Below are 20,234 nucleotides of genomic sequence, written 5' to 3'. Positions count from 1 at the left end.
CCCGCTCGCTGTTCGGGAGTGGAATAGTAGAGAGATAGTATGATTGTGGTTCGATGAACCCTCTGCCAAGCACTTAAATGTGAATTGCAGAGTAGTCATGTAGATGTAGATGAAGTATACAGAAGGAAGAGAACATAAGCCAGTGTGCATTTAATCATGATAGTCATTTTAAGAAAACAATGCAATAAGTACTCTGATGAACTGATGAATTGTAGGATAGTGGGACTTGAATAGTATATGTAGACATACACTCCTGGAAATGGAAAAAAGAACACATTGACACCGGTGTGTCAGACCCACCATACTTGCTCCGGACACTGCGAGAGGGCTGTACAAGCAATGATCACACGCACGGCACAGCGGACACACCAGGAACTGCAGTGTTGGCCGTCGAATGGCTAGCTGCACAGCATTTGTGCACCGCCGCCGTCAGTGTCAGCCAGTTTGCCGTGGCATACAGAGCTCCATCGCAGTCTTTAACACTGGTAGCATGCCGCGACAGCGTGGACGTGAACCGTATGTGCAGTTGACGGACATTGAGCGAGGGCGTATAGTGGGCATGCGGGAGGCCGGGTGGAAGTACCGCCGAATTGCTCAACACGTGGGGCGTGAGGTCTCCACAGTACATCGATGTTGTCGCCAGTGGTCGGCGGAAGGTGCACGTGCCCGTCGACCTGGGACGGACCGCAGCGAAGCACGGATGCACGCCAAGACCGTAGGATACTACGCAGTGCCGTAGGGGACCGCACCGCCACTTCCCAGCAAATTAGGGACACTGTTGCTCCTAGGGTAGCGGCGAGGACCATTCGCAACCGTCTCCATGAAGCTGGGCTACGGTCCCGCACACCGTTAGGCCATCTTCCGCTCACGCCCCAACATCGTGCAGCCCGCCTCCAGTGGTGTCACGACAGGCGTGAATGGAGGGACGAATGGAGACGTGTCGTCTTCAGCGATGAGAGTCGCTTCTGCCTTGGTGCCGATGATGGTCGTATGCTTGTTTGGCGCCGTGCAGGTGAGCGCCACAATCAGGACTGCATACGACCGAGGCACACAGGGCCAACACCCGGCATCATGGTGTGGGGAGCGATCTCCTACACTGGCCATACACCTCTGGTGATCATCGAGGGGACACTGAATAGTGCACGGTACATCCATATCGTCATCGAACCCATCGTTCTACCATTCCTAGACCGGCAAGGGAACTTGCTGTTCCAACAGGACAATGCACGTCCGCATGTATCCCATGCCACCCAACGTGCTCTAGAAGGTGTAAGTCAATGCAGAATATATATATACTCCCACATTCCAGTATTACATCTATTAGTGTGCTGTACAGATATGTAACCTTACTTGCCTTCCTTATTGCACTGTAAAACATTAATTGAAAAGCAAAAAATCAAGACTCATTAGTATACCACTCTAGCAGCAAATAAAGTTATTAATTAAAGTAAGGAAAAAGAACTTAAGTACCAAATGGATTAAATTACTTTATAATTCACAAATAAATAACATACATAAAACAATAAAAAATTTATTATCACTGACACTTTTATTTACAATGGCATCTCAGAAAAATAAACCTCATTGAATTGCTGCAATGAAAACTTTGCGTTTAATCCACTTGCATTTTATACTGGCTTCTGCAACTGCATCTCTGATATCCTTGCCTAATGGACACCTGGAACAAGTTTTTTTTGTGTTAATGCTTTATAAATACAGACTGGAACAAACAATATACTCAACTCATTTTACTACCAAAATTACAGTGTGTGTTGACCATTAAAGCATGTGAGACTCATGCACAGAATATAACACTTCTCAGGAAGCAAATACAAAGTATGTGCACATGGGCTTCTGTAGCCATTATTTTCAGTATAATTTTTCTGGATATATGACTGTCATCATGTTGTCATATTAACCTATGTTTCAGAAAAAGGTACACAAAAGAACTTAAGTTCTAAGGTCTTCAGTCAATTAGTCTATTTGTCAAACTACCAGCTGGTAAAAACTCAACTCAGAAATGGCAACATCACATCTCACAGAGTCACTCATATGGGATTCTGTCACTGCTTTGAATTCAGAACCTTATATTAAACTTAAATGTGAAGACCTTGCTCAATGTACGACTGAAGAATGGCACGAAGTAGTACTGGTCACGGAGCCATTTTTGCACAGACAGAAGTCCTGCACCATTTCCATCAGAACCTCATAACTGCTCTGGTTGAATAGTGAAAAAGGAAATTTCAAAAATGGTCCTTTGTGGTCTCATGGTATCATTGCTTTCTCAAATCCCACATATACTGTGAGCAATTTACTTCAATTTTGATACTGACAATGTATGCTCACTTTGAAGATACAGATATGTAACTTTGGAAAGTACAAGTTGTAATATCAACAATATTATAAAACAAATAGATTGCTGCTCACCACAAGGATGACATGCTGAATTGTAGAAAGGCACTACAAAAAGACTGTTACATATAAATTTTGGCCAAAGCCTTCTTCAAAAAAGAAAACCCCACTCAAGTTCACACAGGTAAGCATACCTCTCATACACTTGACTGGTATCTCCAGCCACTCCAACCAGAATGCAACTAAGCACATCAAAAGGGACCAGCAATCTGGAATGGGGTGGGGATTTGGGAGGGATAGATGGGCACAGATGGGGGAAGAGGAATCAGTTCTGCCTGGTGGAGCATTCAGAGACTAGAGGTGGCAGGACAGGACTGCCAGGCACAGCATCGGGAGATTTTGTGGGAGGGAAAGGGGGAAAAATGTGGTGAGCAAAAAGGAGAGTAACAAAGAAGGGGAAAAGAGCGGTGGGTGCTCTGGCAGAGAGAAGCACACAACGTGGCTACCAGATCAGCTGCAATCACTGCTCAGCTTTTTATATTGGTATGACTACCAACTAGCTGTCCAGCTGGATGAATGGCAAGTGTCACAACATACAGCTTAACAGAACATGTTTGATTTCAATGGCTGCTTCACAATCAAGGTTATCTTTATCCTCCCTCCATCTGTACTGTACAGATGAGAGTCATCCTTACAACACATTTTCCACTCCTGAAATCATTCCGGCCTCAACCTAAAAAACTGTCCTCACACCTTCCACCCAACTGTTTCCACCTCCTCTGTCCTGTCACCTCAAAATTTACATCCCCTCACTCTCACTGTGTATTGCTCTCTGGCGGCACATCTACTGGTCTGTGCCCCATCCCTGTTCCTCTCCTTTCTACTACCTATGTTTTCCCTCCCCTCCCTCCCCCAACAGCCTCATGACATTGCACCTGGTGACCTGTCCTGTCATCTCTAGTCTCTGGGCAATCCACCAGGCAGTGCTGATTTTTCTTCTGCCCACCCATACCTGCTACCACCCAACCCCCCCCCCCCCCCCCCCTCATCCCTCTCCAGAATGATACTCCTGTTCAACAGATTAGCTGTGTTCTGGCCAGAGATGCTGGATATAGTGGCCATGTGTGCATGAAATGTGCTTGCCTGTGTGAAGGTGCGTGCGTGTGTGCGTTTTACTTTCCTGAAGAAGGCTTTGGCAGAAAGCTTTATGTAACAGTTTTTTTGTTGTGCCTGTCTGTAACTCAATATATGTTCTTTATAGTGAGTAGCACTGTATCCTTTTCATAATATTCTAGCAATATAACCATTTTTTTCAAATGAATATGAAATTCTTTGGTTCCAGGATAGTAGTCCTATATGAGTCCTACCGCTCTTTAAGCATTCTTTGTACATTGGTACATTGCCAGCTAATTCCTCATTACTAAAAGCCATTGTATATATAAGAAAATGTACAAAATAACACTATGACACTAAATATTTTATGAGCAGCATAACTTAAATGAACTTTGACATACATCCCAATATGTATCATCTATGCAGACTTTTAAGCCATTGTACTTCATTTAAATCTTCAGACTGGCACTACACAATTGACTATCTTCCATCTCCACAAACAATTTTATTATTGAAAGAAGCATAAAATTCTTGGTAGTATGAATTCAATCTACCTCAAAAAACACTAAAACCTATTTCTAAATACATTTTTGCTACATAATTTCTTTGCAGATATACAAAATTTTTACACTGCTGAATTGCATTTGTTGACACAGACACTAAATGTCTGTGCCATTCTGAAGTTTTTATGTACATAAGTTCCTTTTTGTACTGAAAGACATCTTTTTTTTTCATCCCCTCATCATTATTATAATTTTTGTGGCATCATTTTAAATGACATTAAAGATTAGACTTTCCTCCACCAGAGTATAGGACACAAGCTACATACAGGTGTATGCCTAGAATGATAAAATGTATCAAGGTATGTTTTATGCTGAGTTATAGCAATTCTTTAAGAAATAAACCTCCCATGTATAAAACAGCTTCAAACTTCTGATTACTTAACAAATGAGTAAATGTGTAAAATATTTGACACTAAGGATGTAACTAATAAACGTTTAGAAAAGGTTTCAAATTATGTTTAAAGTTTATTGGAAGATGCTAAGTGCTCTAATTATCAAATGCTAGATGAGTATAGTCTGGGTAATCTGAAATTCCATTTTAAGCAAGGTCATGCATCTCAATGTTTATGACATCATATCTCCCGATCTGTTTGCAAGTCACTAAGTGCTCTTGTTCTCAAATACTGAATAAATATAATCTGGATATTTTCGAGTAGTGGGTTACATTGTCACACCATGTTATAATTTTGCACGTACATTCAGTGGTGTATATGAAAGCTTGTTTGCAAAATATGTTGCAAATAGCATTAGCAATAAAAAAGTAATAAATTAAAATGTCAAGCCTGATGCAGCATTTTTACTCCGCAAATGGTGAAAATGTAGTAATCAATAAACGTTTCTCCTTTCATCATTTTGTAGGGATGTTAGTGAGAAGTAGCCTCATAAAGGTTTGAAATTACGTGTAAAGTTTGTTGCAAGTCACTAAATGCTCTTGCTCTCAAATACTTAATAAATATAATCTGGATATTTTCAAGTGGTGAGTTACATTGCTTCAAGACAGATACACACTGTTTCTGACTGTAATATCAGTCTTATTGCATTAAACCTTTAACATAAGACTACAGCTCTTAATGAGAAGATACTGACAGCATTTTAAATTTTTAATTCTCTCAATAATAACATGAAACATTGGAAACCAAATTTTTGTTGCCCCTGGAAGTCATTAGATAGGCAACCTGCAACAAGGATTGTGAACGATGAACCATGAAGCGGTATAGGCATTCTGTAATACAGATAATGTGGTGATTTTTCTGATGTATGAAAGTGATTTTTAACATCATGATTTGGACCTTTTTTTTCCATAACTATACACTTTTCTGTGTGGCACTGAAGAGAGCTTTTAAAGAGAACTTCAAGGATATGACATGTGGAAATTAGTCCAATAGTAACAATATAGCAGAACTGGAAACCATTGTCCTGCTGTCAAGGGAAGAGATATCACAAGAGATCGAGATAATTTTATAAATGATAACAAGTACAGAAATTCTTCTGTAGTTATTGCACACATGGGAATCACTTCTCTTAAGGATACGAGGTACTTTTCCGGCTCAATATTATGTAAAAAACAACACCTATTTCTTTCAGGCACTGTTTATAATACATATGTTTTGCAGATTTTTTGTTGGTATCAGGTAATGCAGCACACATACTAAACAAATTAGAAGTATTCTGAATATTTTTTAACTTTCTTAGGGTTATTAAAAAATTGCAAAGAAATTGGTGCAATTTTTTTCCGAAAATGCCTCCTCAAATTGAGGTACCATTTAATCCAAAGTTATACATTTGAAGGAGACCAAATTTTTACCAGATATGCGTGACATCATGGCTGAGGTACTAGACCTGTTTAATTCCACCTGTTATGTATATTACAAGGATAAAAAAAATATCACCTCTTACATTTTAATTTTTATAATTTTTTTCCTAGTAAAAATGTTATTTTTTCTATATTTTTTTGATTCTGCAATAAAGCTTAGGTCTACTACATAAGTATGGACTATTGCAAGTTACAGAAAAAAATCAGGACAATGCTTTATAAACTTTAGGAAATATTTGTACCTGAATTCTGAAAAATATAACTTGCAGGAAACTGCAAATGAAGATATTAGTTCAATTAAGCTGTGCCTCAGAACATTCCTGAAGCATAGTCTTCATCCTGCAGCATTTCTTCATCTTCAAGCTTCCTCTTCGCATTGCTTTCAGCACTTCTTGCTTCTTTGGTAACATGAAGAGCAAATCTTGCAGCTTCATGCTCACACTGTCTGTCACATGCAAGCAATTGATCTTCCATATCAGAGCCACATTTTATGCCCAAATTTCTCAGGACCTTCCTATCACTCCACCGTTGAAACGTATCACTGCGTCTAATACACCAACATCTAATGTGCTTACTCTTGGGTGATCATTCCCATAGACAATAGTTGAAACTTTCATTTGTATTCTGAGTGCGACCATGAAGACATTTACTAAGCAAACAGGATCACTCAGGTCTCTAAAAATTGGTTTTATTTCATTCATAACAGGCTCAGGAAGAGAATGTGCTTATGCTTGTATATTTGACCACTTTCTTTTGCTTTTTGGTAACCACACCAAGAATCTGCTCCTTTAGGGCAAAGTCTGTGAACAGGATGGTCATCTGTGGACAACTTATGAAAATAGGTGCCCCATACAGCTTTTCTCAGTGCGGTATCATCATTCACAGGTGCAGTTCCTGTAATGGCTAGTCCATAATAACTCTGAAGGAGGTCTATTTCAGTTTCTGTCAGTCTGCCTCGGCCAGACAGAGATTTTCCATCAGATAGCAACTCTCATTTCTCTTCGTAGCTTCCTTAGTGTAGCACCCATCCTCTTTTGCATATGTCCACAACACCCTAGTTTTGTTACCAAGGTATCACCATAAACATTGAACTCATTAATTTTATTGAAAGCTTTAGAGACCCATTGCCTAGGTACTTCATATATCTAACGTTATAAAATGGGCACCGACCTCTGAAACGTTTGTAGAACTTCATCACACTCCATACCCCCACTGTAGCCATCATAATTTTTAGAACACTTATGTTCAATATGTCCTTCAGTGTTACCATGACAGGTGTGGCAATACTTAGATAAGCATTCAACATCAACAACTTTTCCATTTTCCAGAGAAGCAGCACTTACAACATCTTTCAAGGAACGATGTCCTCTACATTGCCATGTCCCATCAAGGGCAACGGCAATGTCCCTGGTTCCACTAATATTTACAGTTTCTTCTACTGAACATTTCATAGATGCTTGAGACACAACCGTCAAGGCAGCTAAAAGTATTTTTTTATGTACTTGCTGAACCTACTGGGAGGAGAAGGGAAGGTCCATCAAACCACAAAACATTTGAGCAGCCTTTTTTTCCTTTTCCTATTGCACGCACTGCATATACTAACTTCAGATTCACATCATATGAATTATGCACAATGTTTGAAGTCATTTTTGAGCTAGATTTATTGCACAATCCACACAGAACAACTAACGTTGACGCTAAACCCTTCCTGCTACGTCGTTGTTCAGTCTACACCATCACATTGTTCACACTTTGCCACTTCCTTTATCAAAGAAGATAAAATGCCAACATCATCAACAACAAATCCACTACAAACAGCATCATTGTTAACACAAAAATTTGAATCATCAGGAGGTGTGCCATGTAGGGCTTATCCCTGAAGAACTGATACATAGGTTACTTTCAACAGTGTGGCTAGCTTTGTTTGTGAATGATGTTTTTGCTGGTGTCTTGAAAATTATATTTGCCTCGTATGCAAAATATCAGGTAATTTTTTTATTATTTTGATTGTATTTTGTAAGATGAAAAAATAACAGTTATAATAAAGTGCCATGAATTAGGAGAAGCAAAGCTAATAGTGAATTAACTTATGGTCTGGTGAGAGGTGCTGGATCTAAATTTTGTAAAGTGAGCTTAGTGAGAAAGGGCACATTAGTCTTATAACAACAATTATTTATGAGCAAATTTGTGTGTCATTTTGGTAATTGTAGAAGAAATGTAATGCAGATTTGTTTTACTTTATTGTGGTTTAGTGAAATTAGATAATGGCTCCAGTAATGTGTGTTCAATAAAGATAAATTAGAAAAATTGGTATGGCATTATATTTTCTTACAGTTACACATGTGTGCAACAATATGACGAGCTGCTTAAAATTAATGCTGTAAATAGGTCATAAATGCCAGGTGGCTTTACAACAATACAGTTCAATTCTTTAAGTTGCAGTTTGCTTCAAATCTAAAATAACTGTGCACGCAATACTATCCTGTAAACTATATGTACAAATATGTCCTCTTCCACTCTACCTGAGAACAGCCTATTCATTACAATGTTGACTGTAATAAGATAAATGTAAAAATTAAGGAGTAAAGGAGTCCACACACCGAACAGCAGAGGCGCTGAGTTGTCAGGAGACATACACAAAAGAGAATGAAAACTTCGCTATTTCATGCAATTTTGGTGGACAGAGGTGTGTGTGTGTGTGTGTGTGTGTGTGTGTGTGTGTTGTGTGTGTGTGTGTGTGTGTGTGTGTGTGTCCTGTAACTCGTCAAAGTGTTTCTATCAAAAGCTACCAAATTTTCATTACATTCAGGCAGGGCTTTCCTATATATATTCATATTAAGATAAACTTCTGTAAATAGTAATGGGAAGTCCTTGGTAAAATATAAACAGTGGAAAGAGTAATAGTAGTAGCTCACTCTATAGTTGAGACATTATTTCACCAACAAGCAAGTAAACAAGACTGATAACATTGATAGCTTACAGATAGATCAATGTTCAGTGCTAATAGAGAAAATAAACACAAATACACCTTCACAAGTGGACAATGTAGCTCTTTGTGGGTGTGGGAGGATAGGGGGGGGGGGGGGGGGGGAGTGGGGTGGGGGGATGCGTGTGTTTGTTCATTCAGTTATCTCTGAAGAAGGACTGTCTAAATGCTAGCAACATTCTAGTCCTTTTTATGTGCCTGTCAATACTTCACCACCTCAAAAGTATTGTGAGTTGTTACTTTCAGGCCTTCCATTATTTTCTAAAAATTGTTTATGTGGATGTTGTCTACTCCAGGGGCCTTGTTTCGACTTAGGTCTTTCAGTGCTCTGTCAAACTTTTCACACAGTATCATATCTCCCATTTCATATTCATCTACATCCTCTTCTGTTTCCATAATATTGTCCTCAAGAACATCGCCTCTGTATAGACCCTCTATATACTCCTTCCATCTTTCTGCTTTCCCTTCTTTGCTAAGAACTACGTTTCCATCTGAGCTCTTGATATTCATGCAAGTGGTTCTCTTTTGTCCAAAGGTCTCTCTAATTTTCCTGTAGGCAGTATCTATCTTACCCCTGGTGAGACAAGCCTCTACATCCTTACATTTGTCCTCTAGCCATCCCTGCTTAGCCATTTTGCACTTCCTGTCGATCTCATTTTTGAGACGTCTGGTTTCCTTTTTGCCTGCTTCATTTACTGCATTTTTGTACTTTCTTCTTTCATCAATTAAATTCAGTATCTCTTCTGTTACCCAAGGATTTCTACTAGCCCTCGCCTCTTTATCTACTTGATCCACTGCTGCCTTCACTATTTCATCCCCCAAAGCTACCCATTCTTCTTCTACTGTATTTCCTTCCCCATTCATGTTAATCGTTCCCTAATGCTCTCCCTGAAACTCTGTACAACCTCTGCTTTAGTCAGTTTATCCAGGTCACATCTCCTTCAATTACCACCTTTTTGTAATTTCTTCAGTTCATGACCAATAGATTGTGGTCAGAGTCCACATCTGACCCTGGAAATGTCTTACAATTTAAAACCTGGTTCCTAAATCTCTGTCTATCATTATATAATCTATCTGAAACCTAGTATCTCCAGGGTTCTTCCATGTATACAACCTTCTTTCATGATTCTTGAACCATGTGTTAGCTATGATTAAGTTATGCTCTGTGCAAAATTCTACCAGGCGGCTTCCTCTTTCATTTTTCCCCCGAATCCACATTCACCTACTACGTTTCCTTCTCTCCCTTTTCCTACTACCGAATTCCTGTCACCCATGACTATTAAATTTTTGTCTCCCTTCACTACCTGAATAATTTCTTTTATTTCATCATACATTTGTCATCTGCAGAGCTAGTTGGCATATAAACTTGTAGTACTGTAGTAGGTGTGGGCTTCGTATCTATCTTGGCCACAATAATGTGTTCACTATGCTGTTTGTAGTAGCCTACCCGCATTCCTATTTTCCTATTTATTATTAAACATACTCCTGCATTACCCCTATTTGATTTTGTATTTATAACCCTGTATTCGCCTGACCGAAAGTCTTGCTCCTCATGCCACCAAACTTCACTGATTCCCACTATATCTAACTTTAACCTATCCATTTCCCTTTTTACATTTTCTAACCTACCTTCCCGATTAAGGGATCTGACATTCCACGCTCTGATCCGTAGAACGCCAAATTTCTTTCTCCTGATAACGACGTCCTCTTGAGTAGTCCCCACCCGTAGATACGAATGGGGGACTATTTTACCTCCGGCATATTTTACCCAAGAGGATGCCATCATCATTTAACCATACAGTAAAGCTGCATGACCTCGGGAAAAATTACGGCTGTAGTTTCCCCTTGCTTTCAGCCGTTCACAGTACCAGCACAGCAAGGCCGTTTTGGTTAGTGTTACAAGGCCAGATCAGTCAATCATCCAGACTGTTGCCCCTGCAACTACTGAAAAGGCTGCCGCCCCTCTTCAGGAACCACATGTTTGTCTGGCCTCTCAACAGATATCCCTCCCAATGGAGGTACGGCTATCTGTATCACTGAGGCATGCAAGCCTCCCCACCAACAGCAAGGTCCATGGTTCATGGGGGGGAAACAAAGATTGCAAGACTTACCAAGCAGGAAAGCGCCAGAAGACAGGCACAATAAAACAACACACAAACACACACAAACAAAATTTCGAGCTTTCGCAACCGGCAGCTGCTTTGTCAGGAAAGAGGGAAGGAAAAGGAAAAATGAAAGGATGTGGGTTTTAAGGGAGAGGGTAAGGAGTCATTCCAATCCCGGGAGCGGAAAGACTTACCTTAGGGGGAAAAAGGATAGATATATACTCGCGCACGCGTGCGCACACACACACACACACAGACACACACACACACACACACACACATATCCATCCATATCCATCCATACAGACACAGACACAAGCAGACATATTTAAAGGCAAAGAGTTTGGGCAGAGATGTCAGTCGAAGCGGAAGTGTGGAGGCAAAGATGATGTTGAATGACAGGTGAGGTATGAGTGGCGGCAACTTGAAATTAGCGGAGATTGAGGCCTGGTGGATAACGAGAAGAGAGGATATATTGAAGGGCAAGTTCGCATCTCCGGAGTTCGGATGGGTTGGTGTTGGTGGGAAGTATCCAGATAACCCGGACGGTGTAACACTGTGCCCAGATGTGCTGGCTGTGCACCAAGGCATGTTTAGCCACAGGGTGATCCTCATTACCAACAAACACTGTCTGCCTGTGTCCATTCATGCGAATGGACAGTTTGTTGCTGGTCATTCCCACATAGAAAGCATCACAGTGTAGGCAGGTCAGTTGGTAAATCACATGGGTGCTTTCACACGTGGCTCTGCCTTTGATTGTGTACACCTTCCGGGATACAGGACTGGAGTAGGTGGTGGTGGGAGGGTGCATAGGACAGGTTTTACACCGGGGCGGTTACAAGGGTAGGAGCCAGAGGGTAGGGAAGGTGGTTTGGGGATTTCATAGGGATGAACCAAGAGGTTACGAAGGTTAGGTGGACGGCGGAAAGATACTCTTGGTGGAGTGGGCAGGATTTCATGAAGGATGGATCTCATTTCGGGGCAGGATTTTAGGAAGTCGTATCCTTGCTGGAGAGCCACATTTAGAGTCTGATCCGGTCCCGGGAAGTATCCTGTCACAAGCGGGGCACTTTCGGGGTTCTTCTGTGAGAGGTTCTGGGTTTGAGGGGATGAGGAAGTGGCTCTGGTTATTTGCTTCTGTACCAGGTCGGGAGGGTAGTTGCGGGATGCGAAAGCTGTTTTCAGGTTGTTGGTGTAATGGTTCAGGGATTCACGACTGGAGCAGATTAGTTTGGCACGAAGGCCTAGGCTGTAGGGAAGGGACCGTTTGATATGGAATGGGTGGCAGCTGTCATAATAGAGGTACTGTTGCTTGTTGGTGGGTTTGATGTGGATGGATGTGTGTAGCTGGCCATTGGACAAATGGAGGTCAACGTCAAGGAAAGTGGCATGGGATTTGGAGTAGGAACATCATCTTTGCCTCTACACTTCCGCCTCGACTGACAACTCTGCCCAAACTCTTTGCCTTTAAATATGTGTGTGTGTGTGTGTGTGTGTGTGTGTGTGTGTGTGTGTGTGTGTGTGTGTGTGTGTGTGTGTGTGTGTGTGTGCGCGCGCGAGTATATACCTATCCTTTTTTCCCCCTAAGGTAAGTCTTTCCACTCCCGGGATTGGAATGACTCCTTACCCTCTCCCTTAAAACCCACATCCTTTCATCTTTCCTTTCCCTTCCCTCTTTCCTGATGAAGCAGCCGCCAGTTGCAAAAGATCGAAATTTTGTGTGTGTGTTGATTTATTTTGCCTGTCTACCAGCGCTTTCCCGCTTGGTAAGTCTTGGAATCTTTGTTTTTAATATATTTTTCCCATGTGGAAGTTTCTTTCTATTAGGAGAAACATTTTCACCGAATACCTCAAGAACTTGACTGATTTACTTCAAGTTTTATCACATTACTCTAAAAAATGTTTGGACAAATATACAGGGTGGTCCATTGATTGTGACCGGGCCAAATATTTCATGAAATAAGCATTAAACCAAAAAACTGCAAAGAACAAAACTCATCTAGCTTGAAGGGAGAAACCAGATGGCACTATGGTTGGCCCACTAGATGGCGCTGCCATAGGTCAAACAGATATCAACTGTGTTTTCTTAATAGGAACCCACATTTTTATTACATATTCGTATAGTATGTAAGGATATATGAATGTTTTAGTTGGACCACTTTTTTTGCTTCATGATACATGGCGCTGTAATAGTCACAAATGTATAAGTATGTAGTATCACATAACATTCCGCCAGTGCAGACGGTATTTGCTTCATGATACATTACCCGTGTTAAAATGGACCATTTACCAACTGCAGAAAAGGTCAATATCGTATTGATGGATGGCTATTGTGATCAAAATGCCCAACGGGCATGTGCTATTTATGCTGCTCGGTATCCTGGAAGACATCATCCAAGTGTCAGGAGCTTTCACCGGATAGTTGCAATATTTAAGGAAACAGGAAGTCTTCAGCCACATGTGAAATGTCAACCACGACCTGCAACAAATGATGATGCCCAAGAAGGTGTTTTAGCTGCTGTTGTGGCTAATCCGCACATCAGTAGCAGACTAATTGTGCGAGAATCGGGAATCTCAAAAACATCGGTGTTGAGAATGCTACATCAACAACGATGTCACCCATACCATATTTCTATGCACCAGGAACTTCATGGCGATGACTTTGAACATCGTGTACAGTTCTGCCACTGGGCACAAGAGAAATTACGGGACGATGACAGATTTTTTGCATGCATTCTATTTAGCGACAAAGTGTCATTCACCAACAAAGTTAACATAAACCAGCATAATATGCACTATTGGGCAACGGAAAATCCACGATGGCTGCAACAAGTGGAGCATCAGTGATCTTGTTGGGTTAATGTATGGTGCAGAATTATGGGGGGAAGGATAATTAGCCCCCATTTTATCGATGGCAATTTAAATGGTGAAATGTATGCTGATTTCCTACGTAATGTTTACCGATGTTACTACAAGATGTTTCACTGCATGACAGAATGGCGATGTACTTCCAACATGGTGGATGTCTGGCACATAGCTCATGTGCGGTTGAAGTGGTATTGAATAGCATATTTCATGGCAGGTGGATTGTCGTCGAAGTACCATACCCTGTCCCACACATTCACTGGATCTGATGTCCCCGGATTTCTTTCTGTGGGGAAAGTTGAAGGATATTTGCTATCATGATCCACCGACAACACCTGACAACGTGAATCAGAGCATTGTCAATGCATGTGCAAACATTACGGAAGGCGAACTACTCGATGTTGAGAGGAATGTCATTACACGTATTTCAAAATGTATTGAGGTTGACGTACATCATTTTGAGCATTTATTGCATTAATGTGGTATTTACAGGTAATCACACTGTAACAGCATGCATTCTCAGAAATGATTAGTTCACAAAAGTACATGCATCACATTGGAACAACTGAAATAAAACTTTGAACACAGCTGCTAATGTTCAAACTTATCTACGTTCTGTATTTTAATTTTAAAAAACCTGGCTGTTACCAACTGTTCTTCTAAAATTGTGAGCCATATGTTTGTGACTATTACAGCGCTATCTATCAGAAAGCAAAAAAAGTGGTCCAACTAAAACATTCATATTTTTTTACATACTACATGAATATGTAATAAAAAAACGCAGTTGATATCCGTTTGACCTATGGCAGTGCCATCTAGCAGGCCAACCCTAGCGCCATCTGGTTTCCCCCTTCAAGTTAGACAAGTTTCGTTATTTGTAGTTTTTTTGGTTTGACACTTACTTTGTGGAATATTTGGCCCGGTCACAATCAATGGACCAGCCCGCATATATTTTGAAAAGTTCTTGGCAGATTTAGTAAAAATTTAAAAGATACTCTACTGAATATCAGATGGACATAGGCTACATATTTTTTGAACAACAATATACAGATTTTCTAATAAAACCAACTGCAAGAAATAAAATTCTCTGCTGTAAAAATGTGCAATTATGTTTCCTTCGTCACAGGCAGTTTTAAATAAGGTACAATAGTGGGGCATTTAAACTATTAGACAAATTGCTTCTCCCATGTATATTCTTTCTAATTATGTGTATTTTTTAAACATAAATTGTATACACAACAATGTGTTGCTTTCATTTCTTCCTCACAGATGGTTTTCGCAGAAAACAGAAAAGTTGTATTTCATGGCTTGCCAGCTTATGATTCAAGTACTGCTACAGTGTTTGAATTTGCAGCAACAATAAACAAGGCAATGGGAGCCAGGGGGCAGAGAAATGGACAGAGGTGTAGGAGGAAATGGACATACAGAGTGGAAAGGAGGAGGTACCTAGACAGAGGGGACAAGAGATAGAGAGAGATGGGTGGGGAGGTGGGAGACAATGGACAGAGAGAGGAAGAGGAGGCGATGGGCAGAGATAGGAAAGAAGGAGATTAGGGTGTATATCCAAAATCCCATACATATTAGAAAAATATGTTTTTCTTCATTTAACCAGACTGAGCCCCAGCATTGCATGTCTGGGTACAGCTAGTTTTATTTATAAGCAGAGCTGTAAAACTTTCTTACAAACTAAATCAGCTAAATATCTCAGCATAAACATTTGATCTAATAACAGAGCACATCACAGATGATGCTACTGTTTACAAAAAAATAATTTAATAATGTCCAACTTACTTTGCTTCAATATTGACAGAGTCCAGATCATTGACAATGCCAGCATTAGTGAGCCACCGTTCCATGCCATTCCATGCAATCATAATGCCATTGTCTGTACACAGCTTTGGTGGGGGGATAGCTAGTTGATAAGACTTCTCATTGCAAACCACTTGTAACATTTTAGCTATGAATCTGTTACAAGCAACACCTCCAGAGACAACCTATAACAATAGATCATACAACATCGTGTAAGTCCACCAGCAGAAAATGAAAGAATTCTGTAGCATCATTCAACAGAAAGTGACGAAATTTCAATGTTGGCACTTATCTGTAAACCCTAAAGCTTTTTAATAGAAAATATTCATCTTATATGGGAACTCAGATGACATCAACAATCAACAAATAGAGCACACAGAAATGAACTTTTATTTTGTTAATTAACTGCTTATTCGCAAACAGTGAAGAATGAAAAGCACCCTTATTACCCATCAATCAGCAAAATAAATATGAGTGCTTATGACATTACAAACAACAGCAAGGGAAAAGGCTGGACAAAAAATCATAAATATTTCAGAGAGGGGGCCGGCCGGTGTGGCCGAGTGGTTCTAGGCACTTCAGTCTGGAACAACACAACCACTACGGTCGCAGGTTCGAATCCTGCCTCGGGCATGGATGTGTGTGATGTCCTTAGGTTAGTTATGTTTAAGTAGTTCTAAGTTCTAGGGGACTGATGACCTCACATGTTAAGTCCCATAGTGCTCAGAGCCATTTGAACCATTTAAGAGATGGGGAAAAAGACAAATAATCATGTTTGGAGTGCAGCGATACTGATATTATACACTACCTACAATTTTTAATTGCTTTTCCCTCCTTAAAAAACTGTATACTACTATTTCCCTGCTTAGATAGACCAGCACTTCACATCACACTAGATCATACTTTTAGCTCTCATCATCCACTTCACATTGTCCCTGACAAATTTATTCTTACAGTGAATAACTTAATTTTAAACCTTTTGAGAAATTTCCATCCACTATCTCCCATATTATTTTTGTATACCCAGGGCACAAAGCAGGACCCATGCATCTACTGATATCAGAGAGACATCGGATTTTGATTGTTGTCTGTTTTGAGGTAAGAGTGTTTTAAAAGAAGTTACAGTGACAGACAGCTGCTACAAATTGGATATGAAATTACTACGAGATAATCCTAACTGAATTCAACAGAACACCAGGAGATTCATAAGTAAGGCAGATTAGCTTATTGTTTGTTTTTAAGACTTGCACAGATTTGTGCTGCAGCTGTCTGAACACTGTGTAATTATAGAAATAGAGAATTTAACTGCAAGTGGTTATACATTAGCCTCTTCTTCATGTAGAGTAAATAATGAAAAGGATAGAATTCCATACACTGGGTGTCTCTCCTAAGAGTCATCATGGGCATTTTCTCCGTTGTTTCTCCAGACAGTTGCAATTTAGTTTTTTTGTGGTGCAGATGTATTCATCTCAAATAAATACTGATCATCAGATGTTTTATGTGATGTCCAAGATGAATGGGAAACACTGACTTGTTTCTCATTACAAACAAAATGGTTTTTAGAAGTGGCATTTTAAGTGCTCATTTGACAGAGCAGTCCAAAGTTATTCTAGTGCAATATTCAGCTTAACAATATCTGAACATGGAGACTTATGAGAACTCCAGAAACAGATGAGAGAGAGAGAGAGAGAGAGAGAGAGAGAGAGAGAGAGAGAGAGAGAGAGAGAGAGAGAGAGAAAGAGAGAGAGAGAGAGAGACTAAGTAACAAATAATCTGTACTACATAGACAGCAGAGATAGCATTGTCATAAACTGGTAATTTTTACACTTTCTATAAACAGATCAATAAATGAAATGCAAAGAATATATAAGCATAGCTTAGAATTTATCTTACCAGAGTTCGATTATTGAGTGGTAACAAGTCATTTTGCTCCACAAATTCCATAGCTCTTTGCACCCTTCTGCAGAGATGAAGTGCAATTGCAAATTGAAAACTGGCACACAAATCAAATACAGATGGGATTAATTGATCCCCCTCAGTACCTACACAAAAGAATGCATCTATTATGGCATGATTTTATAATTCTAAAGGGGATGAGTTCAAAAAAATTATAATAGCATCATATACATAACACACAAGATAGATAAAAAGAGGACTGGTATGAGTTAATTCAAAAGAAATCACATAGCTGAATTAACAGAATTCATACATCCACTTCATGCAAAAAAAACTGTGCCGCCCCACCCTCCCCCTCCACTGCCCCCCCCCCCTACACACACACACACACACACACACACACACACACACACACACACACACCTTTGAAATGATGGCGCTCTACTGCACTTGTCTGTGGTTGCCAGGAATATAATCTTCATACTACACATTCTGGTAAGTAGATAGAAAGGGAAATGGCTAAACATAATCACCTTCAACTGTTCATCACCTATGTTTGCCAGTCAATTACATGGGATTTGTAGCAATATGCCAGACTATCCTTAAAATATCATTCTGAGTAGGTGCTTCACTAAGTGAAGAAACAAATGCTACCTCATGTCACAAATTTCTTCACCACAGTTCATAATATTCTTGGTGTTGTCCAGACTTGCTTCATAACCTATAATATGATATAAATGTCTCATTCTAGGGTCAAATGAACAAACCAGTCTTTTAAGACTAGTATGCAACCTTGCATATTCAAAGTAATATGTGATAATAACTAAACAAACGAAACTAACAACAAAAAAAGCATATGGTACCTATGTAGGAACCAAATCCCTTTATGCTAAAGCTCTATCCACTAAAGCATCTCTGACAAGGAAAAACAAATGCATCTGTACCACCTCATTCATACATTAGGTGGGTCCCTCTCTTCTTTCCAAGCTTCCCTGATGTATCTTCCTTTTCTCCCTGAGAAAGCCAGGCAGCACTTAAATCTATCATTAAGGAAAATGTTTGTATTAACTTCTTACAGTAATTAATATCACAAGCAAACTTCAAATATCAGGCACCTGACAGCAATAGATGTCTCCTCATACCTAATGCCGTAACAAGAGAAACTGAAAATTCAGATTCTTTATTTGCCATTGACCACATGCAGTGAAATAGGCTTTATAATGATGTCAAGATACATAAGAAGTTACTATTTTAGTTAGTGTTTACATTACAAGTACAAATTATTTATGCTGCATTTAATCAATTGTACAGTATTGCAATCAAACACTTAAAACTCAATTTCTATGTTACAAGTGTCCAAGAATTCTGAAAGACTGCAGTATGGACTGTCCATTAACCATTTGTGCAGTTTACTTTTAAAATTATTGAAAGGCATATTGAATGCAGTATGTGGTAATTTGTAAAATAATTTCAAACGGTTCACTTTGTGAGAGTTGCCTGTTTTTGTCAGCCTATGTCTAGGAATGTCAATACTCTGTTTTTGGTGTGATGAGAGTGTGTGTTCTCTCTGGTGTTAAATTTTGTTCTGTTCTTTTTAGCATATATCAGTGATGCATAAATATAAGAATTTATTGCTTTCCTTAGCACATTATTTGTAGCACCTTTTTCTGCATCAGTGGTACATCACTGGCATGACATGAGTGGCCCCATAGAAATAGCCCATAAAATACAGGAGAGTGAAAAAGTTCAAAGTAAGCTGTTCTGAAATATTTGTTACTCACTAGATCAGACAGTTTCCAGGTGAGATGGGGCACCCTTGATAACTTTTTGCAGACCTGGTTCATATGGGGTTGCCAGTTAAGTTTGGAATAAATGTGTATTCCAAGCAGTTTTACAGATTTTGGTTCTACCTCGTTAGCCATCCCAACTGTAGATGCCAAGTTTTCTCTGGATTCAGAGGTATCATGTCACCAATATCACATTAAATGCCCCTCACTATATGTTCTAGTGGATAGAGGAGATTAGTATGTAATGTTACAATAAAACTATAATAAAATTTATGCTTCTAACTGCAACTGCAATAATCCAGCAACATATTTCAGGAACCTTAATATTTAACTTCAAAATAATAATATTTGTACATACCATTCTCAGCTTCCTCATGCAGAATGTGCCTGGTAACAACATTTTTGAGACCAGCAAAACTAAAATCACAATTCCTATAATCACTCATTGGACTGGGAAAGGCAAATGCAAGCAGATTGCCTCTTTCGGATGCTTTCTCTATAGCCTGTCCTCCTGAGAGCTTTGAAAATTCAGGAATATTTCGTAACTTTAAACGTCTTGCTGTCTGAAACAGTGTGAATATACTGAAATAATCATGAGTTGTCCCAGCAGTTATTACAAGATACAGTATAGACTAGGAACACAGTACTTGTCATGAATATAATTGGACCAACAATCACCATACTGTCTTACCACCATTAGACATTCAAAAATCTAATAAATCTATCCTTCGAGAATCCTTTCGCCTACATCACCAATAATTCAAATAAGCAGCACATTCCATTCTCTTTCTATTTCACTTCACTATAACATATAAACTGAGTGGTCAAAGTCACAGAAACGGCTGTCCAATTCAAAGATATGTCAATTATAACGCCCAAATGTTGTGGCTAGATGTACTGTATAGTGTGACTGTAGACAGACTATCTGAGTAGTCAGTTACAGAC

General features: G+C 39.6%; 1 protein-coding gene across 2 annotated transcripts in view; it reads right to left on the bottom strand.

The window, feature by feature from the left end:
* Window positions 1–1,515: 1,515 nt before the first annotated feature.
* The window catches only part of LOC126331808 (tRNA N6-adenosine threonylcarbamoyltransferase, mitochondrial-like), an 85,967-nt gene continuing 67,248 nt past the window's right edge, over window positions 1,516–20,234 (bottom strand). Inside the window, exons 5-8 of one of the 2 annotated variants that reach the window (XM_049996524.1) lie at window positions 19,648–19,852; window positions 17,500–17,648; window positions 15,589–15,791; window positions 1,516–1,678 (exon numbers count right to left, since the gene is read on the bottom strand). In XM_049996524.1, coding sequence (XP_049852481.1) covers window positions 1,582–1,678; window positions 15,589–15,791; window positions 17,500–17,648; window positions 19,648–19,852 — 654 coding nt within the window. In that variant the 3' untranslated portion in view covers window positions 1,516–1,581. Of the gene's footprint in view, window positions 1,679–15,588; window positions 15,792–17,499; window positions 17,667–19,647; window positions 19,853–20,234 lie in introns of both variants that reach the window. The other variant, XM_049996522.1, reaches the window with a different exon arrangement.

Source organism: Schistocerca gregaria, chromosome 2, assembly GCF_023897955.1.
Source record: "Schistocerca gregaria isolate iqSchGreg1 chromosome 2, iqSchGreg1.2, whole genome shotgun sequence".
NCBI lineage: Eukaryota > Metazoa > Arthropoda > Insecta > Orthoptera > Acrididae > Schistocerca > Schistocerca gregaria.
The sequence above is the reverse complement of the archived record's forward strand: the minus strand, read 5'-3'. Positions and strand labels throughout refer to the sequence as shown.